Below are 23,106 nucleotides of genomic sequence, written 5' to 3' on the forward strand. Positions count from 1 at the left end.
GGGGATATAAACAAATTTTTTCTCAGTTGTATGCAAGACTGAGCTGTTGGACAAGTAACATTCCATGCTTAATAAATGACAAAGGTTTGCACTTCCTCAGAACTAGACTGTATTTAGACAAAGAATATGTATTTTCTTCTCGAAAACTTGCACATTAGAACATTGGGAATCTAATTAATGTAAAAAGCTATTTTAGGTGTCTAGAAGTCAGTTAAAAATCTATTACTAATAGTTTTCCCTTTTGAGTTCTAGAAAATTGGATTAATGGTAGGCAGAAATGAAATTTCATATTGTGAGGTAGGGAGGAGACCAAAAAAAAATCCCTGTGATTTCTTATTAAAATATGTCTCAGAAGTACAGTTATTTTTAATCTTAAATATCTAGCAAACCAAAAATGTGAGATAACATAATGAGGTACAAATATTTTATTAACAGCTCTTTGAGATGTTTCGTGAATAATTTGTGGGACAAAAAATCCTGATATAGCCTTACAATCCCATTCCAGCACAAAAGCTTTGGGATCACATGAAAATGCAGTTCACTACTTCCTATGTGAATATGAGAATATATTCTGCTGGATATTTTCAGTTATATCAATTACTAATGCACTGTCACTAATCTATATACAGGAACTGCACTGCAGCCACGTAGTCAGAGCCAGAACTGCAGTCTCACAAAGACAAATAAAATCTCCCAGCTACAGCCCTGTTCATGAATTTTTCTGTTGTTCCTGGGCAAACCAGACCTGACCACTTTAAGACAGACAGCTCCGTTCTGCAGTTTTCTCCTCTTTTTCCTTTTTTTTTTTTACGTATTTCCCATTAAAATATTCAATATCACACAAAAAGAATCATATCAATAGCATTCTCATCTATCTTATGATACAGGTTTGGTCTGCTCAAGTGCATAGGTGACTATAACTAAAAGTGTGATTTGAAATATCTGAGAATGGATCTGAGTCTTTCTTCTCCCTGATTCAGAGTGGAAAATTATCTTCTAAACCCAGCAAAATAGGGACATGCAGCTCAGTTCTTGCAGGCATTTTAGTCCAGACACGGCTATTCCAACAATACTTTTTTTACACTGAAAATACTCGTATCACCTCCTGTTCTTTCCTACCTTTACAGCCCTCTTGTGAGAATCAAAAGGAGCCCTGACATGGCTCACTAGGTTAGTCTCTGCTGGATGACTTGTTGATCTAAATTTGGTTCCAATTCTGTCTGAAGACTAAAAAATCAACAAGATGTGTGTCACAGCCAGCATCATCCATCTGTCATTACCCTCAAGTACATTTTAGCTGTGATATTTATCTACTTGCTGCTGCTTTGTAAACAGAAAACAAAATATCTTGACACTTAACCTTTCTACACACCCTATCTTATCTTCTGATTTAGCAGCCAGTCTTCACTCCTTTCCTAGGCAGAGCTCCCAAATCAAACCCAGAATGATTATTTCACTTCTGCCAATTTTGTAGCTAAGCTGATTGAAGTATGAAATGTTTCATGTTGAATCACTATCCAAAAACTTCAAAATATCCAAGACCCTTCATAATAACATCTTATGAAAATAATTAATATTTCCAATGCACATTGGTGTCTGTCTCTGTATGCATATACAGTACAAGAAATAAAAGCATAACCATTTGCAAGAATACCCCCTTACACATCAACAGTTAAACAAAATAAGACAAAACTGACTGCCAGGACTTTCTGAACATCCTGGGGAGTGTCCTGGGGGCTGCATCAACCAGTTCCTCAGGACTCTGGGGTGCATCTCTCAGGTCCCACAGAGGTACCTATTTTTGGGTACTTCAGGTGGTCATGAACCAGATCTTTACTCAGAGTGGGAAGGACTCTGTTCCCCCAGTCCCTGCCTTCAGTTCCATTCACTTGAGAGGTGTGAGAAGGGAGGTGACCATTGAAGACTGAGGTAAAATGGTGTTGAGTGCTTCAGCTTCTTCTCATCCGTTGTTACCAGTTCGCCAGCCTTGCTCATCAGTGGGGCACACACTTTCTTTGACCTCCCTTTTCTGGCTGACGTACCTGTAGCAGCCTTTCTTGTTTTTTTTGCATCCCTTACCAAGTTCAGCTCCAGCTTCACCTTGGCCTTCTTCACCTCACCTGTACAACTGGACTGTGTTCCTACACTCTTCCCAGGTTACCTGTCCTTGCTTCCACTGCCTGTGCATTTGGTTCTCTCCCTTTAGTTTGACAGCAGTTCATGCTCAGTCATGCTCATCTCTTACCTTCCTTGTCTGATCACTGACACCTGGGCATGCAGAGCTCTTGTGCTCTACAGAAGGCATCCCTATAGATCTGCCAACTCAAGGACAAGTCCCTTGAAGACCTTAATGAGAAACTGACCCCAATGACAATTCCTTTGCCTTCAATAATTCCTTGAAGAGCTGGAAATTTGCTTTCCTAAAGTTCAGGATCCTGACTTTACCCTTCAGCTGACCCTTATCCCTCAGGGCTGTGAACTCCAGTGTGATGGCTGCAGACCAGGCTGGCTCTAAACTTTATGTCACCAATTAGCTTTCTTGCATCGAAGACCAACAGGTCCAGGAATGCATCCTCTCTGGAAAGGCTTTCTAGGGTCACAGGAGTTTATAGATGCTGCTATTTCTCTGCTTTGTTTACATGAAATATATAATTACAAATAGTTGTCTCCTAAATCTGCTAGCAGGTGTGATCCTAAAAAAAAAAGCTGATGTGATTAGAGATTCATTAAGCACTAAGGTTAGTCTCATTTGGTTTTCGAACACAGCAGTATCCAGAACAGACATAAATAACTTTTTAGACATTATATACAATTTCAACAGATATTTGAAACTTGAGGTTTAACAGCTGGAAAATTTCCAGTCTCTTTTGCTCTGTTTTTGTTTGTCTGTCCAGTTCTATTCATCAAAACAAAACATTCAACAGGAAGAACAGAGGCACAGGCTCTGTGCATGTGTAGGGAGACTTCAAATAAATCCGCACTGGGCATCTTAAGGTAACTTCTTGTCTTTGTGATCCATGACCAAGACCTCCCAAAGCCATTACCTGGTAGGCAGGACACCAGCAGTCTCAATACAAATGCAAAATATCAGGTTGTTTTACCAGTACATTAATTCTTCAAATCTGTAAACTTCCAAACCTGTTTCTTTCCTTACCATTTGGTTTTGTTTTTTTTTTTTTTTTTTTTTTTTTAATGTATGTGACAATTATAAAATGAAATGTCATACATTTTTGTATGACATTAATTTCCCATGGGTTTCATTATCCAGTCAGGCACTGGAAGAACTCACCCATAGCTACTGCCTGTCATATTCAATGGGGCCATAAAGAATCTGTAAAAATCTTTACTTCTATAACATTTTTTTTGTAAGTTTCAAAGGATTTACTTATCAGATTTGTTAAAATGGGAGTTTTATTTGTGGGCATTTTTCAGGACCCCAAAGCAGAGAGGAGTGGTGTATCAAAGGACTTAACTTGGTACTGGGAAGCCAACAGCATTAAGCCAACCTCTGGTGAAAATTTTTACTTTCATAGAATCATAGAATCATAGAATCACAGAACCAGCTGGGTTGGAAGGGACCTCTGAGATCATCAAGTCCAACCCTTGATCCAACCCCACTGTGGTTCCCAGCCCATGGCACTGATGCCACATCCAGTCTTGTCTTAAAAACCTCCAGGGATGGAGAATCCACCCCTTCCCTGGGCAGCCCATTCCAATGGCTGAGCACCCTCTCTGCAAAGAAATTCTTTCAATATCCAACCTAACCCTCCCCTGGCACAGCTGAAGACCCAGCCCTCTTGTCTTGCTGAGAGTTGCCTGGGAAAAGAGACCAACCCCCCCTGGCTCCCCCCTCCTGTCAGGGAGTTGCAGAGAGTGAGGAGGTCTCCCCTGAGCCTCCTCTTCTCCAGGCTGAGCCCCCCCAGCTCCCTCAGCCTCTCCTCACAGCACTTGTGCTCCAGTCCCTTCCCCAGCCTCGTTGCTCTCCTCTGGACCTGCTCCAGCCCCTCCATGTCCTTCCTGAGCTGAGGGCCCAGAACTGGACACAGCACTCCAGGGGTGGCCTCACCAGTGCTGAGTCCAGGGCAAGAATCACTTCCCTGGACCTGTTGGCCACACTGCTCCTGATCCAGGCCAGGATCCATTGGCCTTCTTGGCCACCTGGGCACACTCTGGCTCCTGTTCAGCTTCCTGTCAAATCACTGGGAAAAGTCCAGCTGACTTTAGTAGGACTGACGTTCCTGTGTATACATTTTTCAGCCTCAGAAATGGCTTTCCAATTGCTTGACGTGGTTTCATCTCCATTAGACAGGATTTCACCTTGCCCTTCTTCGCTCAAGGCTTGCACTCTCTTTGAATATATGACGAGTTTGTTTTCCGACACCGCCAGCCAAAGTGTCAATCCATGCACAGCAACAGCTGCTTCATGGGACTGGCACGAGATGTAACATCAGGCATTAGCAGGAGGGGTGTGAAACCCAAGAGAGCAGGTGCAAAGGTGTTGGGTGTCAGAGGAGATTCACGAAGGCCTCGCTGCTGCAGGGGCTAAAGAAGGATGTGGATCTGTGCTGGGAAACAGGATTATACAGTTAGGGAGAGGAAAGTGTGTCAGTTGATCCTGCTTTTGACACTGTGCTTCCAAAACTTACTAATTAATATAGCATCATTTCAAAACTGCTTCATTATCAGAACAAGTCAGCAGCTAATAATAACAGTCCACTTCACTGGAGATCTGACCCATGCTACCTCTGTGCTGTGGTGCCAGTGACCTTTCATTTACCTTTCACATGACTTCAATAAAAGAAACATCACCTTTCACAGTCTGAATTTTTTTTTATAATAGGAAATGACAGGGAAGTAGTTTTACAGCATAAGGGAAGACTTAACGGTGACCAAAGTGGCATATTGTGAACACTCCAACAGGGCTGTGTTGTTACAAAAAAAGAATTCTGTAAAAGAATTCAGTGGTAGCAAAGGGCATTTGGTACTGCTCCAGCCCTACTTTCTCTCAAAACAGTTTGAAATCTTTTTGGCTTTCAACATTCTGTTTGTATATCATCCATACATCAGCAAGATAATCTGAGGCAGATTTTATGTAACTACTGGATAGAAGCAGAGATGAGAACAAATACATATCACTATCACATTTGCCTCTTTTATCTTGCAGAAACATGTCTGTGGTACCAATGTGTATTGAGTGCCAAAAGGAGTTTGTAGGTGAATGGAGAGAAAAGCATGTTATTTGTTTTTCCATAAAGTGCAGACAATGAGAAGTACTGTTTATTCTTTAAGAAGAATCAAGTTGGAGAGTAAATTACTGAACTTCATGCATTTTATTTATTGCTGAACATATTCCTATGAGTAGTTACATAATTACATGTAGGTACATGATTGATCAACTTCACAGCTGTAAAAAACATTTCGTAAGCCTGACTGTGATTTTTATTCATCATCACTGATCAGTGGGAAAGACATAAAGACAAGAGTCAGCCAGCCCAACCAGTTGAAAGCAGACATCATCTCGTTTTTTTGTCTCACATTAAATTCAGGTCAATTCTCTGCCTTACTGGCAGTGGGCAAAAGAGCATAGAATTATACCCAACATTAAGTGGAAGTGATGCTGAGGATGCAAGGAAATTCAAAGGAGGTTATGTCCCAGTGGTTCCTGCTTTTCTTATTAAAGACGTGCCAGCTCACAGACCTGGGCCTCTGTCGTTCTTTCAGGCTTCAATGCAAGTTGCACCAGTGGTCAAAAAAAGCCAACAAATAGTTGATTATATGTGATTTACTATAAAGTTACTAAATGAAACAATTGTACACTACATACAAAACATCATACTTGACAGTTTTTCTCAAGGGAACTCATAACAGTACATGGGATTCAGGTATGAGCAATGGACAATGACAGAACGGAAAGATGAGTTTCAGGTTAAGAAATGAATGCCTGGAAAACTCAGAACAAATGATAAAGAAAGAGATATTTCTTCAGCTACTGTGAAGGCATCTAATTCTCTACTGTAATGACTTGTCATAGACCTGTTTACTGCTGATGGAGTTTAGAAGGAGATGTGTAATTATATAATGCACAACAATAAAAGAAAAATTGACAAAGGTTGTGGAAAGGTTAAAATAACTTCATGGTTTATGATGTAAACACAGCTTTGCAAGAATAAGATTTCCAGACTTCCCCTTATCTTTTACTTTACAAAATTGATCCTGGTCTTTTTTTTTCTTCCTATCCATTTTTAATTGGGATATGTTTTATTTGATTCCCCATCACCTGCATTACTCCAGCCATCTCAGACCATTGCTTTCTGGACTGCTCTGAGGTCTGCCAAATTCTGTGACTCAAAGTTTGACACTCGATGCATCAGTTTACATGTGCAGTGTGGATGCTTGGGATATGTGGCCAGTGCCATATTTTTTTACCTTAGTAGGTGATTTCCTGCAGCTGTATTTCTGTTCACTTTCTCTCATTTGCTTGTGTTGACAATTAATGGTATTGAAACCCCACAGTAGAGCTCTCTTAACATGTTTTTTAGAGCGTAGCATTACGGAGACTTGCTTGCAGTACTATGTACTCTGGTAAGATAATGTCACTACAGTAATACACTGCTAAATTTCGGATCTGCTTTACAAAAAATTCAACTTCTGGAAGTTTTCACATTTGAAAGCTCAATAAGCAAGCTGAACATAGTGTTCAGTGTTACTCTGCTAGAACATAAGCGAGGTGTTTGTGCCATATTCTGAGGCTGAAAAAATTCGAGCTGTGCTTGTTTGAACTGGGTCGTAGAAACACAGCTTCTCATTATTTGTGTGAATGTTAGTTCTCTCAGAATTCTTTGAAGTTCTTAAGCTGAAAAAACACACTGTTGAAAATTCTGTGGTCTAATTTTTGTAGAAGTTTCACTGTATTGAGAGGTGCAGTGATTTTTGGTTATGTTGCTTTTGTGAGCAACATTGTAAAGGAAGAACACATCATGAATTTACCATATATTGCTCACTTGTTAATCTGTACAGTTTTTCTTAATCTTGATTTAGGCCTTTAAAAAAAAAAAACAAACTAAAAAAATTAACAAAAGTAATAAAGTCTTTCCATTCTGTCACTGTCCATTGCTCATACCCGAATCCCACGTACTGTTATGATTTACCTTGAGAAAAACTGGCAAGTATGGTGTTTTATATGTAATGCACAACTGTTTTATGTAGTAACTTGGGGTTAATTATCGTATGTCACATATAACTATTCGTTTACTTTTTTTGACCACTGGTGCATACTGAACACAAGACTTTCATGGAGTTAATTTTTTTCATCTTTCCATCTTTTTCCCGGTTTCTGTCAGTTTAAGAAATGTAGTGTGGTTGACTGTTCTTGCATTAGCTTGTACTTCTCTGTATTAGATTTTATTTCCAGTTGTGAAAATCTTCACAGTTTTAGATATGTGCTATTAATAATAAATGTTACTCCTTCTCTGTTTTTGTTCAGTAGTCATAGTTTCTTTTATCATATTAATATTTTTATGTGCTCAAAGTGTTACACAGGTATTTGTAAAATGTCACGGTCACAGAAAATGTTATCTGACATTGCACATGATATACACAAATATGTGGAAGTTTTTTGTTGTTTACTATTAAAAATTACTGTGGCAATATATGTCTCCAGGAGAAATATGAAGCTAAGCAAAGATAAGTTACTTGGACTCAATCTGAGGGGTATTGAGTAGTAAAACAGCTATTTGTAACCCACTTATTTTGATATATAAGGCATAGAAGTAAAAGTGTCTGATCTTACACTGTTTCAGCACCACGAAGCCTGATCCTACACAACTTATTTTCTGAGCAACTACTCTGGGACAGTCCATATGACTGATTTTGTTAGACATCTTTTTCTTGTTGTTTAAGAGCCACAGAACAATATTTAGCATTCCAAGGAGCATTGTGGAAATTTGTGCCTACCTCTTCCTGGGGTACTCTGAGCTGATGGAAGAGCTCCTGACATAATCTAGACCCAGAAGCTTCTCAGAAATACAAGAGCCTGGCAGACATATTCTTTGCAGGCATTTCTTTTTGTTCTTTTAAAAAGACAATTTCAGCAAGTGCTTCATTAGCATGCAGTGGCTAAAAAAAACAACCAACAAAACAAAAAACTCAAGAAGAGGAAAATTTGAGGGTGTTCCAGTAAAAAGCAGATGAGGTCTGTAAGCTTGCGATGTTTCCACCTGTGGGGGAGCACCAAAGGCCACACTGCTGGGTGGGATTACTGGAGGGCTCCAAAGCGTCCAGAGCCTGTGCCAGATCTCCCTAAATTTTGTAGTAGGGGAATTCTTCCTTTAAAATCCATCTTGAAAGCCCAGCTGCATTGCAAGCCGTGGAGGTGCTTATTCTTGGTATCATAAAGGCAGCTCATCACAAACCTTCTGACCTCTGCTGCTAAAGTCAAAATGTCTTTTTTTTTCCTCTTCATGTTTTGTCTTCCACCTTATTTACAAGCAAGCTGATTTCTGGCTGGCATTTCACGAAAATCTTGTTTCCAAATTTGTCAGGCTGTCTCTCTTCAGTCTGGTGTAGAATGTAGATTGTTGTCAACCTCCATATACATGTGGTGAAATAATTCCATCATCAATCATTAAAATGATGTTATTTTAACCAGAGAACCACATTCTTAATTTTATTTGAAAGTTTTTCTCTCACATTTTTTCTGATTATTTATTTTGTCTCTGTCAGTCTTACATTGTTACCTGGTCCTCTTCTGCTGATATTACCTCTTCAAACACAGTTGATAATTTTTTCCTTTCAGGTGAATGGTTACTATTCTGCCAATATAAAACAAAAACAAGAGTCAGTATGTTACAATTCTTTATTTTAGCTGTCATCTCTGTTTATTATATCTTTTTTAAGTTGCTACAGAATAAACATCTTTATCTTTTGGGTGTTTTTCCCATGCCACGTCTTGGAAAACAGTGATTTATTCTGGGTTTCAGAACAAGCTTAAATGAACGCACTCCGCTTTTTTAAATCAGAAAGGTAACTTCACAGGCTACAGTGTATTGTCATGGCAAACCAGAATTGTTGTACATGTTTAAGTGATAATTAAGATGACAATCTGAATAGCATTTCTTCAATTGTATGCATTTTAGAGCAGAAATGAAAAGTGGTTTTGGGCTTTGTCTATATTCTGTTGTGAAAGCGAGCAATTTTGGTCATCTCATGGTGAAGGAACACAGAATATATCTTAAAAGGGTCTTTTGATAGATTCAAGGACAGTTTGTCTCTAAACATTCTGGAGAGGTCAGTTAACGCCCATTGCTACCAACATTGCTGTTCTTCCTCTTCTAATGATTTTAATTAAAACATATGATGAGTATATTCCCAAAGTGGATCTATTTAAGTTGATGAGAAATGTGTAACTGACTTTTGGGGGACCCTAGTTTTCCCTTCTAATGTGTGTCCTTAATTTACAAGTTTTGGAGATTTGAAGCTGAGATGACTTTATGATGGCAAAATGCAATAATGTATGCAGACTGTGTGGAGCTGCAGCAGTAATGCTATGAAAATTTAATGTAACTAATCAACATAAATTTATTTTTTGAGACAGCAGACTCGTTTTGGTTTCAGCCCAGGAAATCATTAATTGGGTACTTAATTTCATGCACTTATCTATTGGCTTGGAACAGCTACTATACTTGGATTTAAACACATGATCCACATTCTTAGGGATTTTAACTGTGTGATGACAGTCCTGCTCTCATTGCTCTGTGATCACTTGTGGTCACCTTGTGTGTGGTCACCTTCAATCACCTGCAAATGACCAATATCTGATATTTTTGTGAATATTGCATATGTTGCATTTATTGCATATATTTTGTGAATATTGAATAAAGTCAGTTTTCTGATTAAAGATTAAAGGCCTGATTAAAGGTTTGTGTATACAAAAAACCTGCTTTAATAATAAGGGAAGTTCCTTTCTATGAACTTATGCTTAGATCATCATAGCTATAATTATAATTGGACATTAAACATTAACTTGAAAGAATGCATTTGAATGATGAAATGATAAGTCGTGAAAGGGGGCGATGTTAAACTTCCAAGTAAACAGTTTGGCATAAGAATAACAGCTTCTGTTTGGGAATTAACTCTACAAAAGATTTAGGATTCTAGCATTTCAAAATCAGACTGACACCACTTGGCTGAATGCTTTCTTCCACTTAACATTTATTGGATTTATCTTACCAAGACACCACCAAATGAAGTCCTTTTTGATGTCACATATTTTTTTGGGCTTCAAAGGGTTTTGTCACAAAATGCATGGATTGGTACCTGGTTTTCAAGGCGTGGGGTTTACTGTGAAATGCCTTTGCCTCATAAGTTTAAGAGTCCACTTTGGAAGTCAGATGGTGGGCTGGGCTATAAATGCACAAATATATCTTTTGAAAGACATGTTCTGCCTCTAGAGAGGCTTGTGCCCTGTTTCTGTGATTAGTGCTTTTCTCCATGAACATCAAGGAGGTTATAGAAGAGGTTGCACTGACAGCTTGGTGAAAAGCTGGGAATTTGGTTTGAATGCACGAGAACTAAGTGGCCAACTGTGCACTTTGCTCCTTTGTCACTGTGTTCAGTAAGGTAATGAGATGCTGAGTCCCAATCAATGTGTTTTGGGAGGCAACAGATGTTTTGGAAGGCAATATAAGTGATAACCTATACTACTGAAGTGGTACAAATTGTCTTTGACTTCACTGAGTTAGAAATTTCAGGGCAAAAGCACATTTGTGATGCATGGATAGACATTTCCGGGTCAAACCTTTTGTATATCTTCTCATAATTTACTTAGTGTGTTGCTGTTTCTGTTACAGAATGTTTAAATGTAACTGAAAAATACGGTATTTTGACACAACTTTATTCCTTTTAATTTGTTGGTGCTAAGTATAGGCAACTCATGAGAAACTTTCAGCCAACCTTACCAGTAAATTCTTTTCATAGCAAAAAAAGCAGGACAAAAATAAAACCACACCCATTAATCAAACAGTTTTTCAGCCCAGGACATGATGTCCTTTTCTTTCAACTGAAGGTTTTACTGCCAGAGGGAAAGAATAGCAGTGGAGCTCTATAAGTTATCTGAATTATTTCTATAAACAAAACTATGAAGGTAGGTAAAAGGGAGCAGTGTGTCAAATAAAAATGGCAAGAATGATTAAACATAGATACCACAATAAGTGTGTCCAGGTAGCTAGATGATTAAATATAGCTTTTTTTTTTAAATAGAACCCGCATAAAGCCCATATACTGATTGATTCAAAGTCACATAATAGAGGAAAATAGCAAAAATCAACATCAAGCCAAAATAAATGATAACATAAATGTGATAAGGGAGACATGCTTGTTTGAAAATGAAATGTTATAAAAGGTGCAGGAATCAATCAGTTCTTCAAGAGGAAATAGAATACACAGGGTTTTCATTAGGAAATATAATACACAGCTGCCATAATTTCCAAGGCATCGTCTGTCACAGGTATTTGTTGGTAACACCTCAGAAACAGATTAAATTAAAAACTCCATTAGGTTTCTAGAAGATGGACAGGTTTTATTAAATATTACCTTAAAAGAACAAGTGCTGAGGACTTGCAGCACACATGATATAATCACAGCTCCATATATTCTGTGGCATGGTGAACCAAAATTTGTATCACTAGAGTCCATGACCTTATATTTTGTTGGCACATTTTTATGGGGATACAAACTCCTGAAAAAACGTATGTTTTAATCTAATCAATATTAAAGTATTAAAATAATATCTTTTCCATATTATACAAAAAACCCGAAGGAAACAGCTGTGTTTCTTAAAAAAAAATACTGCTGTGGTAATATTGCTTATAATATTTAATTCAATAAAGCACTGTTAGGAAAACATGTAAGACTAGTTACTGCTGTTGAAGAAATATAGTTTTACCATCTAGTGTTAATGTTACCAAGTTATTTCAGCATGTGAAAGCAAAGTGTTTAGGAACTTGGGTGAACAGTAATGTCAGTTTATTTTATACTTATATATTTTATATAAATATTTTAAATATTTTGTATTTATATATTTATATCTGCTGCTCTGTGTTTAGAGAAGGTGGCTTTTCTTCTTTGGGAATGGTTTGAGACCATTTTGTCGTTTAAGCCTCTGGGATATTGCTTTAATTCTGTGCCTGCAAAATTTTTTGTGGGGAGAGAGCTTGTTAAAATAAATGTATCAGCAGTTTTAGCAAGTTGCTCTGAGTCCAGGTTGTTCAGAGAAATTTGAAATATTTGCTTGGGATTTGAAATTGTGATGATAATTTGAAACCACAAAGAAAACGTGGTATAAAGATGGTGCCAATTATTTTCTATGTTCTTTTGCTGCTAAGATACGGAATAGTCATTGTGCTTTCCCTGTTCAAAAGGAGGTTCTGGTTTGCTGGAACAAAGATTCAGTATCTGTAAAATTTACAGTCTACATTGCAATGGTCAAATTCAGACGAAAATCTACCAATATTACAGTAAGAAGGAGTTTGAACAGAAAGTATAAAAACCAATTAGTAAATACGAATAAAGAAAATAATTTTCAATTATTCAGGATGTTTTTTATTACTATTTGATTTTTTTCCCTTCATTTATGCTGTTGCATGCATTCTGCTTACTTTGGAAGTGGAAAATATTTTGGGGGTTTTTGTTCCTCCTTGTTTTCTACATTCTGAGATACCTTCAGCAAAGGACAAGGAATTTTTTTTTTTGCTGCTTTTCTTTCTGTATCAGGACCCATAGGGCTAGATAGTGATGGTGACATCTGATTAGAAGCTCAGAAATGTAATTTCCATTCTAAACCAGTTTTTTTGATTAACATTTATATTCCTTTGATATTCACTTTAGCTAGCTGCATGGTTTTATGAACACTGATAATGTGAATAATTGATTCAGTACAGAGAGAACTTAATTTAACACATTAATTTCTTAAACAGGTGTATTTTACATTTGTAGTTAACCTTCATTGCACTAAAGGTTTATTACTTAAAAATGTAATTCCTTTGGAAAGTATTCAAATGAAAAGCTCTTATTATATATTTAGTTTGCAGTATGGAAGATGTATTTTTAAAGATCTTTGAAAAATATTGGACCAAATTTTCTGTTGGCTTAAATTGATAGTTTAATTTTCTAATGGTGTCCTAGCAATGCACTCTCAGTGTATAATAGAGTTATAGCAATGGGAATCTATGTAATTTTGATAGGAGTTATCAAATCTCTGATTTTGAGAACAGTAACTTGGCATCTATTAGTTATATAAATTGTGTTTTGTCATTCAAAAACCAAGTAATTTTCTGGTTCAACTTGTCATCTCAAAACTGTAGGGTTTTAAAGACTGAAAATTTCATTTCATTCAATCCCCTGGTGATGTTAGAAAGGTGATGAACACTTTGGGAAGTAACTATTTCTGAATCTCTTTCTCCAGTGAAATGATGAGTAAGAGATAAGGCTGGCAAAAATTTGAGTAAAAAAATAATAAATTCTTATCTTCCTCAGTGCTTTGAGGGGAATAAAAATGGTTGATGAATTAAATGTCTTCTTGTATTTGCCAAATTTAACTAACATAGAGCACTACTTCTTTCCAGCTAAGTAACCTGAAACAAGTCACAGTAGTGGATGTGTCAGCAAACAAGTTCCATTCTATTCCAATTTGTGTGCTCCGGATGTCCAATTTGCAGTGCTTGGATATCAGCAACAACAACCTGAAAGATCTCCCAGAAGACATAGACAGGTAGTTTATGTTTTAATTCTCTGACAGGTTTATGAACTATTAAGTCATTTAGAAAATTCACAAGCTTCCAAGAAACACCATTATTGAAAAACCATGTGAAAAAACCCCCCACATGTGGATATTTTTGCACGTAAACATTCCATTATTGTTTATGGGCTCTGTCAGAGAACAGAAACTACTTTTTCTAGCTTACTGATGGCAATCAGTTAACTAAATACATTTTCCTCTGATTTCATAGTAATTTATCATTATATCTGAGCAATGGTTTTTGGGAAATTTGTAGGGTTATTCTGCCCCAGGTCCAGCAAAGGGGACTCACCATGTGGAGCTGGCAGCAGTAACTCTCTGGAGGGTAGGTGGGGAGGAGGAAAAGATAAACTAAAACATATTCAGGTTACTGAGACAACCTGACAAATTTCATTAGTAAAGTAGAAAAATGCTGATAAGATTAAAAAAAACACACTGACAATCCTCCCCTTCTACTCTGAAGTACATATGCATGTGCATACATATATTCACTCTTTCAGTTTAGGTGCCCACTAGAACTAGTTTTAAACAAAATCACACTGATCTTTTTAATGGGACTTGTTAACCTGAGAAAGCTCTTTTATTCCTGGACCTATTTATTCACTCTGGAGTCCTGCGGTGACTTGGTTTACAAAACTTTACACAGCCAAAAGTAAACAAAAAAATTTATTAACTAAAATTTATTAAAAAAAATACTCTGGGTTATTTGTTGATCTGGGAATAGAAATCCCTTAGGCAGAAGAAATTTCACAGAAAACTCATTCAGTCTTAACTTTCTCAAGGGCTTTGTTGCTGGGCAAAAAGGCTTTTCTGGGACATTGTAATCACAGATTATTCTGACAGCAGGACTGAAGTCTTAATTTGTGTTAGTAATTCACATACATTAGTTACAAACAAAATAAACCTGCCATTGTTTTCCAGGGGGACTGACCAGAGATTTAATTAAATTCAAAATGCTTCTGAGAGGGTATTGTTCTTTTATGGAAGGATACCCACTCAAACTAAGGAGCATTTTTCCTCTGGGTTGCCAGACTTTATACTAAGATACCATAATCAGACACCAAAAAATAAGGTTTTCTTTGGGTTTTGATTTTTGAGATTCCTTGGGCTCATTTGCATTTTGAAGACTACAAAATGTCAGGATATGCCACCTGCCCCAGTGAACTGATACTCTTATTCAGGCTCACGACTTCAATGCCTGTAGTGTCAAGGAACCTCAGTCAACTACCACGAAAGTAATGTGATTAATGACAATGTCTGTGATTAATAACTGTGACTCCTTACTTAATATCTTCACTTGAATTCAAATAGACCACGTGGACCAGATAAGCAATATCCTGCAACGCTGTTTTAGGAATGGATCCTTGCAGTCAAAAAAAGGACAAACTTTCTTCAACGATTTGCTGTGCTTTTTGTCTTCTGCCTACTCCAAGGAATAAACACAGAGCCCCAAATTTCTATTGCATTAGGACAAGCCAGGGGAAATCAAGCAAAAATTCCTCCATGAAGCACTGTCTTTGAACTGATTTCGGCAGGACAGTTTGCAAGAGCATTATGACTAGGAGCTAATCTTTCTCTTGTTCCCCACAGTACTAATTACTGGTGAAAAACAATAGATGGGGACTTGCTGCCTGGCACAGCCATACATAGTTCATAGAATGGTCAAAGCTGTGAGCTGATGACCTTTATTTTTCATTAGTTCCAGGGTGCACATGATGAGGCTTTATATCATTTTCTGTCAACACCTTCCGCATGAAAGCACCGTAAATTTTGTAACCTTTTATCTCGAGCATGCTTTTGATTACTTTTCAGAGGTGTGTTATTAATATCTATAATGTTGAACCATGACTGGAGATTTCCATTCAAGTTGATGAAAATCTGTTGAAAGTGGGGTTTGAGTGATTTTTTGAGAAGCCAAAGACGTTGCATGTAATTGATCCTATTATACAGAAGATTAAGTCAGTATTGCTGTTTTGGATAGATGTTCCTGTCTGAAATAAGTATTTTAAGCCATCTTTATGTTTTTATGTCTTTACAGGTTAGATCAATTGGAGACACTTCTCTTGCAGAAAAACAAGCTGACTTATCTTCCACGAGCTCTTGTCAATATGCCAAAGCTCAGTTTGCTGGTTGTCAGTGGTGACGACCTGGTTGAGGTACCCACAGCCATCTGTGAGTCTACCACAGGCCTAAAGTAAGTAAAAGTAAGAGAGAAAGGGAAAATGTCCTTAGGAAGATAAGGTACATGTAACCAAGAGAAACACTTTCATGAGCATGAGTTTCTACAAGTTCTGAGCCAATGCGTGGTAAAGAGGGCACTGCAACAACTGGAAATTATATATATATATGCACCTTTCTGATTGTCACCTGCCAGTTATTTGCATTGTACATCTGCCCAAACTGCTGTTCATTGGTAGATGGAGTCACAGCAGCTGTCTCAGAGGAGGACCAGTAGCCTGGCAGTTAGTTGTTGATAAGCTCAGTGCTGCCAAAAGCATCTTGCTGGGAGAGGGAGACGTGGCTGATAAAAGGTTAAATAAGGTCACATGATTTTAGTAGTTCTTTGCTGTGAAATGTCACCTTATTGCTGCATGCAGGGTCAGACCAAGAGGCCTTTCAGTCTACAGGTGTGGTGGTCATGCATTTCTGCAAGCAACGTTCAGGTCTTTGATTATGGAACCATTTCAGACCTTGTACTGGGTCAGGCTCGGATGGATTTAACTTTCCCCACAGCTGCCCTCATGGTGCTGTTCTTTGCACTGGTAGCTAGAAAGGTGGTTTTGGCTACTGCTGAGAAGTGCTGGCACAGCACCAAGGCTGTGTCTCCAACCCACCCCTACAAAACATCATAAGCTGAGGCTGAGCAAGAGCCTGTGAGTGGACACTGCTGGAGCTGACCCACGTGGTGTCATACTCAGCATATAAAGCCAAGAGAAAGGAGAAGGAAGGTTGGCCATTCTTTATTAAGATTTTTGTCTTCCAAGGAAACCAGCTATGTGTATTGAGTCTCTGCTTCCCAGGAAGTGGTTAGACATCACCTGTTGAGAAGAGAGAATTAGGTTTTTGCTTTGCTTTGCATCTCTGCAGAGGTTTTATTTTCTCATTAAGCTGTCTCAACCTACAACTTTTTCATCTGCTATTCCTGGATTGACAGGAAGCTGAACATGAGCCAGAGTGTGCCCAGGGGGACAAGAGGGCCAATGGATCCTGGCCTGGCTCAGGAACAGGGTGGCCAACAGGTCCAAGGAAGTGATTCTTGCCCTGGACTCAGCACTGGGGAGGCCACCCCTGGAGTGCTGTGTCCAGTTCTGGGCCCTCAGCTCAGGAAGGACATGGAGGGGCTGGAGCAGGGCCAGAGGAGAGCAACGAGGCTGGGGAAGGGACTGGAGCACAAGTGCTGTGAGGAGAGGCTGAGGGAGCTGGGGGGGCTCAGCCTGGAGAAGAGGAGGCTCAGGGGAGACCTCCTCACTCTCTGCAACTCCCTGACAGGAGGGGGGAGCCAGGGGGGGTTGGTCTCTTTTCCCAGGCAACTCTCAGCAAGACAAGAGGGCTGGGTCTTCAGCTGTGCCAGGGGAGGTTTAGGTTGGATATTGAAAGAATTTCTTTGCAGAGAGGGTGCTCAGCCATTGGAATGGGCTGCCCAGGGAAGGGGTGGATTCTCCATCCCTGGAGGTTTTTAAGACAAGACTGGATGTGGCATCAGTGCCATGGGCTGGGAACCACAGTGGGGTTGGATCAAGGGTTGGACTTGATGATCTCGGAGGTCCCTTCCAACCCAGTTGATTCTGTGATTCTATGATTCTGTGATTCTGTGATTCTCTCCTTGTCTTACTGAGGAGAGGGAGAGGGAGAGGGAGAGAGCTGCTTGGTGGACACCTGGCCAGCCAAAGTCAACTGATCACAGACTCACAGCAATGCATGAGATTTTAGAAAGCTGTATCATTTGGTGAAACATTTGTTCTTCTGAAAGTAACAATGCTGTTGATGTTTTTTCCTTTCTTGGAGTGAAAATCAGAGTTTTTCAGAATGCTGTGCACCTGATTTGGACATTACACGAGTTGTGTATGTAACCGCCTAGTTCTTCACCTGCAACATGTAGCTTTAGAAAACTTGCAAATACAATGTAATGCAAGTCCAGGCATGCATTGGAAAAGAGAAGTAACGTAATAACAACCAAAAAATGGAAGTAGGTATTGTTTCTTAAGTGCTCCTGGCAAAATTCCGGATCGCTAGGCAATGTTGTTAGGAAGGAGTTTGTATCGCTTATCAACAGATGTGAAATTACAGTGTAGTCTGTCAGAAGTTCCACAATAAAGAAATATACCTGTTATTACAGAGAATGATTTATGTAGGTAGACAGGAAGGGATAAATCTGATAATTTTTATATGGAAAGTGGAGTATAGAGAAGGTGCCATTTGAAATCTGTGTTTCCAATAATAGATGTATCCTAACAATGCCATGATGCAAATCTGAGCTGATATTCTTTACACTTCTCCTTCTGGCTCTAGTAGCAATTCCTACAATGTCATTCCTGTTGGCCAGTGATGTTCAGCAGCCTGTAGCATATATTCTTGTGCTATTCTCTGTCTAGATTCGTAAGTCTCAAGAACAGTCCTGTTGAAACTATTGTATGTGAAGACACCGAGGAAATTATAGAAACCGAACGCGAACGTGAGCAAGTTGAGAAAGAGTTTATGAAGGCATACATTGAAGACCTAAAGGAAAGGGGTATGTGTTAACCTGCAGTAAACTTCCTGCTGCCTTGGAGATAAATGCAGACATATGATGGGACCATTTATTTTTGAGAGTCCAAGCAACATATCCTTAAACTGCAGTTGTCTGTTATGGTATTGAATAAGACCAACAGTGAAAATGCCAAATGGGTTTTGTTAAAAATTTGAGCTCCAATTGGGACACTTGATATTGTATACAAAGTTAATTGTGTGTTTGTACGTGCATTAGTTTTAATTCACTAATAATGTATACAAAGATTATTCTCATTCTCCAGATTTAATTACCTCACTTGGGATTAACATTAGTGATTTTGAATTCCTGAAGAAGGGCTTCTCCTCCTCAAAAAGAGGCACAGTATATATATGAAAGGCTCTTTGTACTGGTAGAATATTCTTTAATAATATTATCTGTATCAGGGTACTACTAACTGTTTAACCACTGTACAATCATAGTAAAATCTCTGCTTCTGTCTTTATTACATAGCATCTGAAGCTTTGCATATTAATTTGTTTTGCTACTTTGTCTTATATTTACCATTATTAAGAAACTGTCAATCTCTTGAGTCTTTAGTAAAATGTCAGGATACAAAGGGAGTTTCCTGTGAGTCAGAGTACCCTCTGGGCTCTATTTTAATCCCTTTGAGAGTTTGTGTGTAGAAATGACTTTTAGTGGAATCAATCTTTTGTTATCTTTCCACTCCCTGCAGGAATAATTTAAGGGATCTGTACAGTGGTCCTATGACACCTGGTAAAAGAGAAATATGAAGAAAGGCCACAGGATGTGGCTTCAGAATAGTTTTCATGTTCTGATACTGGACTTTTGTTCCTTAATGTCCATAATCTGAGCACTTGAGTGTTCGTGCTCTCTATTTCTAAAGTGAAGTCACAGAGATCATTTGCAGAGTACCTTTGAAATAAAACCAAGCCCTGCTGTTTCTAGCTAAGGGATTCATTTATTTGTGCTGGATTACATAGCTAAAATCTGAGATGTATTTCTTTTTTGTCTTTTCACAGAGTCTACTCCTTCCTACACTACGAAAGTATTACTCAGTCTTCAGCTCTGAAGATCAAAAACCTCTAAATCACTAGCGGATATCTGAATAATTCTCTTTTTATCCACCTGAATAGTAAACATTGGAAAATATAAATGGCCAGAATCACATCAAAATCATAAGGAATTATTTACTTATTACTGTAGTTGTTCCCACTAACTGCAGATAAAAACAAGGGGCAGTAGAGCCTTTACAAGATGCTGTTTCACATTTTAACTCAACATATTTATTTTCAAGTTCAACAGCAGCAGTCACTAATTTGCATCTAGACCTGAAAGTAAATATTCATTCTGATAAAATACAAACAAGCACAGATGAAAGATGGAGACATTCTATGTTGCAGTTGAAACAGTGAAACATAAAACATGATCTTATAAAGAGATTTGATTTTATAAGAGGGGATAGACTAATTTAGAAAATGAATGTGATCTGTTGTTTTTTTAAGACCAAATAACACATTTAGTTATTTACAATATTCAAATAACCCATAGTTATTTGCATTTACTTTCTGTTCTGCAAGAAAATTGTCCTTCTTTTTTAAAAAGTTCACTTTTTAAAGTTTCAACAACTTTTTATGTAGAAGGTTGTAGCAGTTTTCCTGTTTTTTTTTTTTTCCCAGCATATTATAAGATTTTACCTGTTTGCAAATTCAAGTACCAATGTAATCAAAACTTCTGTGCTAAGCAGTCTTATAATATACTAGTGCATTAAATAAGATTTTAAGGACTAAGCAGTATGAGCTAATGCTATCAGTAGAATGATGATAAAGGTCTTCTATTAATGGTTTCAGATTACAGGATTTTTTGTGCAGGAATAAGTTTGCTGATAAAAAGTTATGTTGCTTGCTATTTAATAATCTGTTTATATATGATTATCTAAGTGTATATAGTGTAGGCCTTCAGAAACTTAGTTTTACATGTACTTTTTGTTTAATAAATCAATACTTTTTAATCTAAAAAGATTGAGATTTTGAGAATTTAGACCCTAATTAGACTCAAATTAAAAAATTGAAGTGGTTCTAAACTTATGAGTGCAGTTAAGTGAGATGATCTTTACATCTTGGTTTTTTTTTTTTGTTATAGATGAGGTATTTTCAGCTTTGTGCAGTAGAATGCCACTTAACTCAGTCACATTTAAAAAAACAAAGCAATGAAGGATATGCTCCTCAGACTTCCATATAGAAAAAAACATATTGCTTTTGATGTTTTCTTTTCAACATTCTAGCATTCAATCTTTTAAAAGAAGGGAATAGGTATGTTTATTATCCAAATTGCAAGCTTCTGCAGTTATATTACTATCCAAATGAAACCCAGTCAAATTGGTCTCCAGGTGCTAAAGCAGATTGTGATTAAAGGGAAACTTAAAAAACTCTAAGAAAAAATGACATTGATCTTAGAATAATAGAAGACTATTCTTTAAATTATTATTAGATAATGAAAGAGGATAAAACAGTGGCAACCAAAGTGGGCTTAGAGAAATCAGGCTATGTGAAACTACCCTACCAAATTTCTTTTACTGAAATTATACATTTGGTTGGTTAAGTATTGATACTGGTGTAATAAACTTCTGTAAGACATCTGTTTTGACATTGCTTGAAATTCTATTTCTAGAGTTCTGTCATAGTCTAATATCCACTGAAAATCATAGGAATGGAAATCACAATCTCTGTGCTTATAGAACTGAGATGGACATTATGGGAGCTGTAGCTACAAAAAACTGGGGATGCAAACCAAGTTAAAACCCAAAAATGCTAGTGCAAATTCTAGTATCAAAATTGCTGGATATTTAAACAGAAAGTACTTGGATAGAGACATTGTATAAGTACTTTTTAGCATTGCAGCTAATCTTACTCAAGAGATTTTTGCTGTTCATGGGTAAGAGTGGTGCAGATAAACTGGGGGACAGTCAGAGAAAAACAAATGGCATAAATAAAACCATGCATTTTTAATTTGATTGGGCAGTGTTGTTCACAAGTCCATTTATTCAATATTTTTCAATGCAAATTCACAGTTTAAACCCAGGATTTTTTTAATGCAGTGGCAAACATAAGGGAGAAGGCAAAAACTTGAACTCACACATCTGGACTAGAAACAGAAGCTCTGTTTTTCAGTAAAAGTAACCATGAGACAACTTATAAAAGACTCATAAATTCTCAGCCACTAGCAATCTTTAAGTTCAGGTTAGCACTTCCCTTAAATAAAGTTCTGTAATAATTAAGTCATGTAAAATGCAAGGCCAGTGGTACACAGGGGATCCAGCCGGTGCTCTCCAACTTGACTTTGGACACCTGCGAATCTAATTTTCATGGACTAACAGATCTGTTTTGGTTGGAAGAGGCATTCAAAGATCATCTACCCCAGTCCCTCTGTCACAGGCAGGGACATCTTTTACTGGGTCGGGTTTTTCAAACTCAGTCCAAGCTGACAATGCACACTTCCCATGATGGGGCATCCACAACTCACCAATCTTGCTGTGAAGAATTTCTTCCTTAGATCCAATCTAAACCTAATTCTACCCTCTCTCAGTTTCAAACTGTTACCCTGTGTCCTGTCACTACAAACCCTGGTAAAAAAAAAACCTTTCTCCCTCTTTCTCATAAGCCAATTTATGTTGGATGGCTGCAACAAGTCGTGTCTTCTCCAGGCTGATGTCCAATGAGTAGTGCCAGCTATTACTAATTTCCTAATTTCAACATAACTGTCTTTGAGTTCTACTTCTCTGTCCTTTAGAGTAAAAACACCATACTCATCACATGATTTTAAATATAATTTTATTGGTGTCGTCCATCACAGTAAAAAATCTGTATGTCAAAAGACACCTTGTTTTGAATTAGGTCTGATTTTATTGCTTTTCTATGCAATCACTGTTTTACTAGCAATTATGTTTTAAGCTATTATCTTTCACTAGAAAACAGCACCACTAGAGAAGAGATTTCTGTTATTGGCATTTCATACTTTCTTTTTTGATTTTCGAAGGTGAACAATTTTATGAATGAGAGGAATTTTATGTGCCAATTGAAATTTCTGCTGTTTACAAGCTTTTGATGTCAAATGCTTACATTCCTAAAGGAAAGTAATGTGTTTTTTAGTTCTATACTGCACTATCTACAGCTGTTCAAATACTACACTTCCTAAAACTCAGTACTTTGTTCTGCTTTGCAAGTAGCTGCTATTTCAAAGCAGCAAGATTGGGAGTAATTGAAATATGTCTCTAGAACACATATCAGTTCAATGTAGAAAAGTAAATCAGATAATTGCTTTTAATTGTGTTATTTTCCCTTGTTCTATGATGTGGCCCAGTTTTTAAGAACAGCCAAATATAATCTAGGAAGACAAACTTATAAAGATAGTAAATAATGGGAAATTTAATTAATGAGTGCCTAAGAACAACACAGTGTTACAACAGATATTGGTTTAAAATTTACAGTTAACACTGGACAATATATTCTTCCTTTCCCCCCCCCCCCCCCTTGAGCATTTATGCAACACCAGAACAGTTTTGCTGTGTTTATTTTCTGCAAAGGAAGCA

At 37.6% G+C, this 23,106-nt stretch overlaps 1 protein-coding gene across 1 annotated transcript in view; it reads left to right on the forward strand.

Annotated features, from left to right (window-relative positions):
- Positions 1-21,154, forward strand: part of LRRC2 (leucine rich repeat containing 2) — a 68,846-nt gene extending 47,692 nt beyond the window's left edge. Inside the window, exons 6-9 of the mRNA XM_051777385.1 lie at positions 13,620-13,765; positions 15,831-15,986; positions 18,385-18,521; positions 19,541-21,154. Of these exons, the coding sequence (XP_051633345.1) occupies positions 13,620-13,765; positions 15,831-15,986; positions 18,385-18,521; positions 19,541-19,590 (489 nt within the window). The 3' untranslated portion in view covers positions 19,591-21,154. The remainder of the gene's footprint in view (positions 1-13,619; positions 13,766-15,830; positions 15,987-18,384; positions 18,522-19,540) is intronic.
- The last annotated feature ends 1,952 nt before the right edge of the window (positions 21,155-23,106 follow it).

This window comes from Manacus candei, unplaced genomic scaffold (genome assembly GCF_025592945.1).
Source record: "Manacus candei isolate 608988 ecotype Guabito, Panama unplaced genomic scaffold, ASM2559294v1 h1tg000010l, whole genome shotgun sequence".
Taxonomy (NCBI): Eukaryota; Metazoa; Chordata; class Aves; order Passeriformes; family Pipridae; genus Manacus; species Manacus candei.